The sequence below is a fragment of the Rhamphochromis sp. 'chilingali' genome (assembly GCF_963969265.1).
Source record: "Rhamphochromis sp. 'chilingali' genome assembly, chromosome: 6".
Lineage (NCBI taxonomy): Eukaryota > Metazoa > Chordata > Actinopteri > Cichliformes > Cichlidae > Rhamphochromis > Rhamphochromis sp. 'chilingali'.
In genome coordinates this window covers 36,290,357-36,302,807 of record NC_137933.1, presented here as the reverse complement: position 1 = coordinate 36,302,807, position 12,451 = coordinate 36,290,357, and the positions used below count along the sequence as shown (strand labels likewise).

Genomic DNA, 12,451 nt, shown 5'->3' with positions numbered 1-12,451 from the left:
TTTACATGCAGACAATGCTGTCTCTCACCAATAAAATTGTGCATTAATTTAATGTAAGCTGTGTCATTAAAATGAGGACAAGCTGTGTTTAATGTTGTCTTCCAGAATAAACTAATATTGCTTGACTGTTTTGGATCATTAAAATGTGGTAGCAACGCAAATGTAATATTATGTCAGAGTCAAAAAGTGTCTGCCCATTTCCATTTCTGTCCAGCCTTCCTAAAACTCAAATGACCAACTATCAGAAGAAGGAGAGAACCAAAAAGATATGTCTCTTCAAACAATTCATAATGTTGTGATACATTTTTCTTCTAGTTGAGAGAAGGAGCTTTTGTCCTTAGACAAAACCAGTGACTTTAGATTGTGTATTTGAAAATGAAGTAGTTACACCCAGTAGTGGAAAGTAGCAACAACATTTACTGCAGTGCTGTGCAACTGTTAAGATATTTTTTCCAAGACGAGCCCTCCCCATAAAACTCTTTGCCATTTATGCATATAGAGTACAGTCTGCCAGGAGTCAGGCAATCAGCTTGAGCTCCATTGCATTATACACACATAACATGCCTCACTCTCCTCAAATCATATATCAAACACACCCTCTCATTATAAGCTCCAGAAATTCCCATCTATACACTCATAAGTATACAAAATTAAAGTTTGGCATCTGTGCCAAACTCCTCCTATATTCTTTCTGCTGCTGTAATAAATCATTTCAAACATAAATGATCTGACTGAACTACAAATTAATTAGTAAATTATTATTAAATTCCTGGCCTATCATTTGTCACACAGTGAGCCTATTTGTTCGGGCCTCTGGACTGTCACAGTGCCTAACAATCATCCTTGACTACACACAATAAAACCACTGACAGGTAGAGTGAATAACATTGATCATCTATTTGCAAAGCTATGTTCTGCTAAGGATTCCTGTCTTTCATGTTTATGCCATTGACGTGTACCACCCACTGCCACAGCCAGTGGCATTCCCCAGTGTCAGTGGTCTCCCCCTACAGGACAATACCCCCACCACACTCTAAAAGTTGCTCAAGACTCGCTCTAAGGCCAGGGTACATAAGGCCTGGGGACCAGAATCTACCTGGCAAAGACTTCAATCCAGCCCATTGGATGGCTTTGGAAAATAGGAAGGAGGGCATATATTTTGGACTCATACTACACCAAAGTAATTAAGTTATAGATTTCTGTATTTTAAACATTTACTTCTTACAATTTAAGCCAAAGAGCCACACTGAAAGATTTTTTTCATCTACTAATACTACAGCAGAATTTCTTTATCATGTAGATAATGTGAAATGCACCCTTTAAAATGTTCTTCTTTTTCTTAAGTGTATAGTTTAATTTCCCTTTTCTGTGACAGAAAGGGGAGTTTCACTGGTTCGGCCCACATAGGATCATAGGTAGTGTGCTATACGTGGCCCATGATGTAAAACGAGTTTGACATCCCTGCTGCTCTAAGGACATCAGGTCTTTTTTCACTTCGAGGTTTTGATCCAGTTTCCAGACTTTTAAGACAGAACATCCTTAAGATATCCTGAAGCAAGTGTGATCTACTGACGCCCAACAAAGGAACCTAAAGAATGCGCTGCCAGTGTCCTAAAAGCCACAGGACACCCTCAGAGGTCATGTGTCTTTTAAAGATGTTCAAACAATTTTCATTTAATCTCACAATGTTTGGTACGATGCTGCATATGATAATCCATCAAAATTTCTAATTTTGTAATTATTCCTCCAGCAAATTTTATGTAGGAGGAAAACTTTTCATTTAAGTTGATATTATAAAGAAATGCAGATAATACTTCCATACTTTGACTTCTTTGCTGCCTTCTTCAGATAAAAAAAGTTAACTCTCTGGTTTTTAAACTATGTATATGTAAGTTGCATATTTGGGTATGGGCGGTTGTATAATAGAGAATTTTTTTTTCTAAATTGCTATGTTGAATTAAAGCTTCACAAACCAAAAGCCAAAACACACCGAGTCAAGCTGGAAAAACTTCCAAGAAGGCTTTTATGATGAATGCTCCAATGTCTGGGTTGTAGTATGATGAGTCAGTGGAGACGGAAGGAGCAGAATGAGATGTTTGGCAAAGCTAGAGCTGAGGGAGCAGGAAGACGACGGACTGATGTCTGAGGCTTGGCTAATGTGGAGTGAAACCAGAGTGAAAGCAGGTAGGCAGGTGGAAGTTACAGTAGTGGAACTGGAATGGGAACGCAGAGCTAGGCTGGCAGGTGATGTCATTAAGAAGCCTAAAAGCAAGAAAGCAGAATTAGACAGAATTAGATGCACATACACACCCACACACACATGCACAAAACTGACTGAACTGAGTATCTCTTTTAGCCTACAGTAGTTGGCAGAACAATCTGGTGGGAATGACTGTAGAGCCATGATAGATCTCCTGTGGGGTGGTGATTAATGGGCTACAGGTGTGTATGCTGATCGAAGCAAAGCAAGAAATGCAGGAAACTAAGAAGCCACACCTCCATGCAGAAACACACTTTTTTAAAAATTCCTCAGTTTGTACATTCTTAATATCTTTCCTCAGTTCTTCTCTTCATATCTTTTTCCTCTTAGACCAACAGGAGAGGCAGAGGGAGAGACATGATGGAAAAGGAGTTCAGGGTAGGAGTATAATGTAATATTCTTGCTTCTGTGGTGTGGTAAGTTTATCTATAATAATAATAATAATAATAATAATAATACATATACATATACATATACATATATACATACATACTTTCATGCATTTGATGTGAAATGAAGACAAACAAGGGCTAACAATAAAGCAAATCTATAAAGATTAGTTTTCAACAGCCACTTGAAACAAAGCACTAATTCTGCCAGCTTTACAGGCTGAATGAGGCTCTTCCAAAGTTCCAAAGAGCTACAATCTTAAAAGCATTGTTGCCTCTGGATTTCAAATCCAGATAAGATGATTGGAAAGGTTCACCATTTGAATAAGGTCTCAGCAGCCCTGACATATATAATATAGGTGCCTGACCATATGTAATTAGCTTATGTGGTTAGGCTTAACACAAATGTACAGCTGTGTATCATCAGCATAGTAATGATAGGATTGCTATGCTATGGTTTAAGTTGTTACTTAGATTACATTTGGTCCAAGGACTGAACCTCGGTGGACCCCGAGGGAAGGAGGAGCAGATTTAGACATAGCTATTAATATGAATTCAGAATTGTCTATCAGATATGATGAAACCCATGTGAGAGTAGTGCCAGAGATGTGACACATGTAAATAATTTGTCAGTTACAATGTCATGACCATTGGTGCCAAAGGCTGCAGAGAAGCAAAACTAAAATTAAATATTATAATTGAATAGGAAAATCATTGGTAATGTTTTGATGCGTGCTCAATCATCCAGGTAAGTAAATCTCCAAAGGTTGATTCTGTTCATCTGGACGTAGCGTTTTCAGTGGGAGAAACGTTTCATCACTCATCCGAGTGACTTCTTCACTCTCAGCTGACTGCAGGTTTCCCCAATCTTATAAACAGTGCATTTGCATAATGACTGAAAATAGCACTGCTGGAGGAACAATGGGCTGGGAGGTCAATTCCTTCATCATAATTATACAAATTCTCATGACCGTTGATCAACAACCACTGATCAAAGGCCACTTATCAATGGCCATGTATACCATTCACAGAGAGTTTGGGAATGGCTGCAATCACAGCATTGTAAGATGGTGACAGATGTACCCTTAGGCCCCCTCCTCGATTCAGAGATGGTCTTTCCCTTTTCACGTAAATGACCTCCTTGACTCCGCGCTCAAACCAGCATTCCTCCCTGTTGAGGATGTGCACATCCTCATCACTGAAAGAGTGTCCACTGGCCTGTAGGTGTAAATAGACTGCAAAGTCCTGGCCTGACGAGGTAGCTCTTCTGTGTTGTGCCATCCGCTTCGCCACAGGTTGTTTGGTTTCCCCGATGTATAAATCCTGGCAATCCTCCTGACACTTAACAGTGTTAAGTGTCTGTTTGTGTTGGGAGACCCGATCCTAGGGGTGGACAAATTTTTGGTGCAGCGTGTTTTGGGGTTTAAAAGCCACAGAGACACAGTGTTTAGAAAAAATGCGTGTCAGCTGTTCTGATACTCCTGACACACACGGGATCACAGGTTTTCGCTTAGGAACAGAATCAATCTTTGGAGATGTAATGTTTAAAAAATATGGCATCATCTGTCAGTTGTTTTGTTAGCTCAATCCCTGCTGTATTTGTTTTTTTTTTGTTTTTGTTTTTGTTTTTTTTAGATGCCATATTAAGGAAACAATAGTCATTACACTAAAACATGCTGGGTATATTATTAAATTAAATTCACATCATAGCAGAATGTAATAAGATACATATACTGTATTTTTAAATCACACTGGTATACACATGGACAGTGAAAGGCAGAAAGTTCCTTTTCAGCCATGCAGCTGATCATCTTGAAAAACTGAAACTTGCTCATAGAAAGGAACATCTAGGTAGAGTTCTCCTCTTGCCATGGTTTGTATATTCCAACAGTGTTTCACACCTCTCCTTGATTATAGCTCCTTCAGAATGTTTCCTATCTCCTTTCTTCTCTCTCCTCCAGATGCAGTTTAAGAATCCTTCAACCTGGCATAACTGAGATTGATTTCCGGGTCACAGACAGGAGTACGACGGCTGAGAGGAGAGACAAAAAACAGAGAAAAAACAAAAGCCCACAGAAGGGGGCTACAAGACAGACATTGAATTTACAGGGAGAAAAAGAGTTCAGTGAGAAAACAAAGTGAGAGGTACAGGGCTAAAAATGAAATCCGATTTCTAGTGTCAAATTCTGCATCACTCCAAACTGTAAAGCTCAAATATACAGTTAAATTAGCAATAAAGCACAAATCATTATTTGAGTATATACTCAAGGTATTCTGTTTAATTATTCTTATACAATTTGTTTACCTAAGGGGTAATTGTTTCAACCTGCAGTATTTTCCAATAATGTGGCTCTAGTGGCTCTGTGAATCTTCAACTGGGAAAAGCTATCAAGCTGGATATTTCAGGAGACTACATTCTGTGTTTACCTTTAGTCAGACACAAAAGCAAATGTTTAAAATGGAAAATCAGAGAGCTGTCACTACTTGCCCAGCTGCTGATACTGTTTTGTCTGAGTCATAGTTTCTTTCTCTCGCTAGTATGAGCTATAGAGCCATAGTGGGCGCGTGGATGGAAAACAGCCATGTTGAAATTATCCTTCAAAGTCACTCAGTGACTCGTTTGGGATGTTTGAGCTTCACTGTGCAGAATGATGTACTGCAGAGTTTGACACTCAAATGCTCTTTTTTACATCCGTCGGCTGAAAGTGGAAAGTTTCTCCTAAGTTCACCTAAAATGTGACTTTTGGTGAACTTTTAATGCCTGAAGGAGTTCAGCTTGACTGATGAATGCTTGCATATTCATAGGTTCTGAATTTTTTAGTCAGGTGGAGGTGTAAATGCCATTTTAAAAATTTCTAACTAGCTATGTGAAGATTTTTAATGTAAAAATATCCGACAAAAATGACCATTTTAAGTGCATTGGGTGTTCTTATACAGGTAATCCTCAGTAGCTTCTTGGGGGAAATGTTTTGGGAATTCTTCCAACAAGTGGGTCTAATCTTATCTCACGAATAAAAAAGATAACATAAAATAACAATAAATAATTTATCTATCAATCCTCCAGTAAAATCTCTTGCAATTTTTTTGGACAGAATCAGCTTATCGCCCCTGCATTTTTACTTTTTAAATCTTATATCAGGCTACATGTTGCTCTGTAGTCCTGCAATCCTTGTATAGTGCAGTTGTAATCACTGTTGATTGCATGCAGTTTCTGCAGGTGTCAGTATGACTGTAGCCGGTAGGAGGGACTTGATGCTCCAACTTCTCATTTTGTGTCTCTCTGCTCTCTAGCCAGTCGTCCTGGTCCTGCTTGGAGAGAGGCGACGACGACATCAGAAGCACGGCATTAAGGGGAACACCATGCATCGTGTGCTGTCAAGACGAGTGGACGCTCACATTTTTTCGCTTTGTTGTTTTTGATTTGCGTTATTTTTGTTGCGTCTTTTCTTTCTTTCCTCCCCTCCTCCTCCTTTTCACCCAATCTCTGACGCGCAAGGACACTACAGCATCCATCCACGGCAGAAACGCTCGCATAGAGCATCCTCTGTATAGACGCACCAACCATCCTCCTCCTTCCTTCCTCCCACTCTCCTGCTCTTCTCTTTTGTCGTTCTGTTCTAACCCAGAGGACATCGGGACCTCTTCTATTTCCCCACTTTGCCCGGAGACATGGATCTATGGTTTCATTCGATCCGGATTTGCTGGTGGAGGGTTTTGTTTCTGATGAGCATTTTCCAGGACTATCTGAGCTCCATGCTGGACTGCCCGCCGACCTGCAGCTGCTCTCAAACAGAGATCTTTTGCAATAAGTCCGACAACGGCAGGTTTTTCCCTTTACTCGCCCTGCAAGATACTGGGAGCAATGGGACCAGCGTTGACATAGCGGAGTTATTCAAAAACATCACCTCTATGTAAGTACATTGTACGGATTGTGCCGTGCGTTTCGGAATCATTGATTGATCCCATTCCCTGTATGTTGCTTTCTTTGCATTGATCCGACTTGTTGGCTGATATTTTTTTTTAATTCTTAGACTTTTTACACTTCTATTGGTCTCCTTAATGCCCAAAGATCCCCAAGCCATATTTGATAAATGGTCTTGAATGGAGGGTAAATGCGCTTGTTTTCCCTCACGTGCCCAATTAGTCAAATCACTTGCAGCTTAGCAATAAATTGCTCGGTCTTGAACCTGGGCAATGAATGTCGAATGTGTCTCTCCCCCCATCCCTAGTGTGTCCCCATAAAGTTGCTCCTCCGCAGCGGCACCGCAGGCCTACACGTCCAAATGACAGAAGGATGTTGCGGAGAACCTCACATCACCCACCCGCTTGATTTCCGTCGTCATGTACAGCAACTGTTCTGACAGATTGTGCTAAATGAAACAGAAGTAAATGGCGCAGTAAGGTCAACCAGTTACATTTTGAGCCCGCATCCTCTGAGAACGACGCGACCTGACAAACTTTATTGTGTCCAGATTATGCGGAGCGGATTGGGATGTGAAAACGTCACTTGTGGCTTTTTCTCTCCTTTCCACAGAGATGGACATGCAGAAATATTGGTTTCATAAAGGCTTTGCTCAAAACAGAGGCGCTATGTATGATGACGGCAGACTACCCCCCCCCCCCCTCCTCCTCCCTCTCCTCTCCACCACCACCCACCCACACACCCCCAGAAGTACATTCTCATTCTGCATCCTACACCCCCTCGCTCTCCTCTCTCTCCCTCTTTCTCTCTCGCTCTCTTTCCCTGGCATCGATCCTCCCTGCTAACATCAAAGCTTTCTTTCTTGAAAAGTCAGGGGAGGAAGAAAAAAAAGCCGAGCTCGGGCCTTAAATAAGACCTCTGGTGTCGATGAAGCTGATTTGCATATAAAGTAAACATCTCCCGTTAACGCACTGGAATTCCCCGCACGGTTTCCTCCGCGTCGTCTTACGCCACAAAGGACTTTTGCTGTCATCAGTTTTGGTATCCCGTTTACCCTTTATCCGTCTGAGGCAGACAACTTATTTTGTGACACGGTTCATCGCTTCCCCGTGCCGCTAGAGGGTAGCCTGGTACCCTCTATAATCTGGGAATCAAGTGCTGTCTTTACAACACAGGAGTCATTTACGTGACTGTTTTATCGGGGGTACTTTTTCTGTAAGGAATAAGCACAGGTTTAAAGCTCGGCTGTATTAAAAGGAAAGGAAGGAAGAAAGGGTCAGAGTTCACGGCGCACTAGTGATTAGTGTGACCCTCGAGTGACCCTCGTATAAAGATTTCCTTGCCGTGAAACCTGCTCGTTTCACATTTATCTCTCCTCTCATCCACTGAAGTCAACAACCTCTTAGATTTCCAGTTAAAAATGCCAAATATTCAGTTCATACCAAGCACAAAGTCACGCATTGATCGCCTTTTTTGCCTTTGAGAAAACCTAATGCAACTGACCCAGGACTAATTGTGCATTTCATGGCCCCTGGCCAGCTGGCAGCTTTTTTTTTTTTTTTTTTTTTTTGGCTGCTCAGTATGGATGGCAACCTCCACTAGCACCACCAGCAGCTCAGTAACAGCATATCAGCATATACTGCCCAGTGTCACATGAGCTAACACGTCTGATTTAGCTGTGCATTCACACCACGCAGCAACAATAATTAGCTATTTAATATATAGTAATTACTTTGTATTCAAAGATTGTAATCATTTATGTTAAAATGCTACAGCACAATCATTTATAGCATCTCTACAAACATGTATTACCATAAATGATGTTCAAAGCTCAATGCTAATTTATTATCTGGCCAGAAGGTGTGACCTTAAAAAATAGTAACTGGTGCATTGTAATAAAGAGCACTCAGAGACTGGGGCCACATAAAATCCACGATCCCTTCTCTTTGCAAGTGGGGAGATACATGTGTTTTGATGACATGAATTCTATTTCATTCATCTCAGGAAATATTCAGAGGTGAGGGGACAATTTATGGTGATAGAAAGCTAGAGTGAGGGCTCCTAGCTGGAACTGTGGAGGGGATGGGTGGGTGATTGGCCAGCCAAAGAAAACTGCCAAGTCCAGATAATAGTTTTCCCAGTTCTCGCACATTAGAAATTCATCACAAGAGGCATCACTGCTTGAAGTGGATAAGATAAGGCCTTGCTGTTATGCTTGAGGGGGAAAAATGGTTCTCTGAGAGCAGCTGAAGCATTTGACGGGTTTGTGTAAGTGTGGCTCTGAGCACAGGTGCGTATTTGTTTTCAAAATCCAATCAGCTTTTCCACCTCGAGTGATGACCAAATGTCATCACTCGAGGTTTGTAAAGTGTGGTTTGTAAAGGAGAGGCTAAAGTGTCGGACCAATCTCTATGGTCATTACTGCGCTGTCAAACTGCTAAACGTCTCCAATGTATACTTGGAGAAAAATCACCCTTGCAACCTCCCCATCTCTTGCGTACTTAAGCTGATCCTTAAATTCAACAATGCATCCATGCAATCACTGTCATTACTGGAGTTGTTGCAAAGCGCTGAACTAAAGCCGTATTTCACGGCAGACATTTTGGCTTGTAATTGCAGGAAAAGCACAGACTTCAGTTATATTAATGATGCGTGCATTGCACTTAGAGATGATCCTGGTATTGTGCATGCTGGCTGACTAGGACAGCTTATAGGAACCTGTATTGTAAATGGATAATTAACGATGTCTTTAATTCCATGGACGCTTGTCCTGCTGTGGCACAAAATGTCTGTTGTGAAAAAAATCTTTCAATCAGTTTGCCACTGTGAAGGTAAAAGTGTGAAAGGTCCATCTTTGATTGTGTGATAGTAATCAACCTATGATCTTGCTGCAGTTTCAATGGTAGTAGAAACGTATTCCCAGTCTTAGTTACAAACAGTTCATTAAGATATGAAAATGATATGAAAATGAAAACCGCAAAGCCCTAAAGTGCTGAAATGTGATGTCTGCTGTGCACAAGATAAAAGCACATCATCTGAAGATTTTTTTTGAAGCATCCGCTTTAACGAAACCGTTGGTATGATCTGAAATTTTACAGATAATTACCAAGTTCCCTATATCTGTTTGCAGTGTTCAAGTGTAGCATTTTACAATTTTCTACTTCACTTACTTAAACATGAGGGGAGAAAGGTAATGTTTTCCAGATTCTCAAAATGTAGTTTAAAGTTGAACTGCTTTTATATGGGTTTATGGCACTGTACTGTATTTTGCATGTCTTAATCCTGTACGGGTTTAGTATTTGTCCAATTCAAACATCTTTAAAGACATATAGCACATGTAGATTAAATAAGACGGCTCTGGTGTGTAGAAAAAACCTACAAAAAGATTTTTTTAAAAACCAATTTGACTCTTTCTCCTCTGTTAAAACAAAACTCTGCATATTTTTGTATTTTTGGCTTAAAAACTGTATAAATAGAGGTACTTCATTGAAACTTCAATTGTCAGTGAATAGTGATGAGCAATTTTAAAGTCAACCACCTAATTCTGTTTTAGTTCTCCTTTAGCCCATCTTTAGACACCTTCAAGTACAACCAAGACCTTTGTGTGTCCTGTGGTACCTGATACTGGGATCCTGGCAGCAAATAATTTCCCATGGGGTGAAACCCAGCAATTAAGATGTGGTTAAAATACAATCTTTCGACTTGATAGAGTTTTACAAAAATATTCCACGAACTGTGTAGGAATTAAAAAATTTTTATGCACACGGCCTCATTTTCAGATGCTCAAGTATAATTGACAAACTAGCTAAATCTCGTTTCTTCCCATGAAATACTCTGCCAGGCCATTACTGTGGCCACATTCAGTTGCTGCCTTTTGGTGGGTCTCTCTGTGTTTAGTTTGGCATGTTTGGGTTGAGATCTGGTGTGTGACTTGGTCTTTGGAGAAGATCCCATTTCTTTGCCTTTAGAAACTCTTCGAGTGCTTTTGCAGTATGCTTTGAATCATTATCCATTTGTACTGTGAAGCACTTTCCAATCAGTTTTGCAGCATTTGACTGATTCCGAGAAGAGAGGATAGCCCTGTACATTTCAGAAATCAACTGTTTTCTTTAATATGCAATAAACACTATTGACCTCCACTGCCAGGCCTCCACACTCCACTCGCTGTACTTTTCTCTTCCAATCATTCTGGTACAAGCCAATCTTGGTTGTCCAACAATTTTCTTGGACACGTTTTCCTGGTGAAGTCTAATCTGGCCTTCATGTTCTTGGGTGTAACCAGTGGTTTCATCTTTGTTGTAAGCCTTTTGTATTTCTATTCATGAAGACTGTCCTGATTGTAGACTTTGACCCTTGAGCATGTCCTTGATTTGGCTATCTCATCCACTTGAGTTATCTTATGGTCTTTTGGATTTGTTGGTTTTGCAGAGCTGGCCAGTGCAATGGAAAATGGCCTGTATTTGTATAGCGCTTTTACTAGTCCCCCCTAGGGACCCCAAAGCACTTTACACACCCAGTCATCCACCCATTCACACACACATTCACACACTGGTGGAGGCAAGCTACAGTTGCTTCTTTTTAAGAATGTACCAGATTGTTGATTTGATCTCTCCTAACCTTTTTGCTATCTCTCTGGTAGGCTTCTTTTGGTTTTTCAGTAAATGATGGCTTCCTTGCCTTGTATTGACAGTTTTTTGGACCTGATATTGAGAGTTCCAGTGAAAAACGAAATGCAAGTTCAACACTCGAAATCAATTCTACATCTCTTATCTCCTTAACTATTCCTGGATTTGTAAGAGAACAGGCCACACCTGGCCTTCATGGTTTTTTTATTTTATTTATTCAGTTACTTATCTTAGTATCTTTTTTTTTTTTTTTTTTTTAAATGACATCAGAAACAGCAGTATGCGACATTACGTGATGGCAGAGCTTCAGTTCATCCTTTGTCATTTTTTTTTTTTTTTTTTTTTTTTAATAAATAGGACAGGGGGAATGAATGAGAGAAAGAGGGGGAGAGAAAGAAAGAAAACCAAAGGGGAGAAGAGACGGTGAGAAGGGGGGGGAAGAGAGAGAAGAAAAAAAAGAACTCCTGGGTCACCTGTATGGAGAAAAAAAAAAAACAAACAAACAAAAAAAACAAACAGAGGAGACAGCAAACAACAAAGAGTAACATAATAATAGAGAAAACAAAGCACCATCACAATAAACTAGCTAGTCATAGATATCAATATTTACTAAATAATAAACGATATTGTGCAGCACGCAAGATAGACAGCGCACAGTGTGCTTTGAGGCAGCAGCCAAGAAAGCTTTAGTCCGCGTCTGTGAATACCCATGTGTGCATACCTGTGTGGATCAGCATGCTTGCATTCCAAAGGTTTCTCCATGTAATGATCTGCTAGGGAGTGTGGGGGGGCCACAGCCCCGTCCTCCAGGGTGTGAAGCGGGTATGGAGGAGATCAAAACTCCAGACATCCAGAGGCCCCCAGAACACAAGAGACCATGGAAGACCAACAGAGGGGCAGCCGCGCCACTGTTCCAGTAAGAGCTGAGGAGAGTCCCAGATGAGGGCTCGCCCAGCAGCCGCGGAGCAGAAGTCAGTATCTTAACAGATCTCATTTTAAGTAGTGTAGAGGCCTGGTTATTGTCGTGGTTGATTTGTGTGCCTAGAACTGTTCCTGAACAGTTTTTTCAATGTGTTGGGGTGCATCGTCTACCTTGGCAGACTATTGACTTGTAGTGTTGTAGTGTACCATTAACTGGCTGGGACCCACCCAAGGGTCCTAAATAGAACATATCTTTGTAATTGTGGGATTTTTCTTTTTTCTTTTTTTCTTTTTTTTTTTGAGATTGCAATTTTCCATTAGAAGCTGCATATTA

The 12,451-nt window shown here is 40.6% G+C and overlaps 1 protein-coding gene across 2 annotated transcripts in view; it reads left to right on the top strand.

Annotated features, from left to right (window-relative positions):
• The first annotated feature begins 5,966 nt into the window (after nt 1-5,966).
• ntrk3b (neurotrophic tyrosine kinase, receptor, type 3b) overlaps nt 5,967-12,451 on the top strand; it is a 235,569-nt gene continuing 229,084 nt past the window's right edge. For both annotated transcript variants that reach the window (XM_080885052.1, XM_080885051.1), the window contains exon 1: nt 5,967-6,560. In XM_080885052.1, coding sequence (XP_080741178.1) covers nt 6,319-6,560 — 242 coding nt within the window. In that variant the 5' untranslated portion in view covers nt 5,967-6,318. The remainder of the gene's footprint in view (nt 6,561-12,451) is intronic.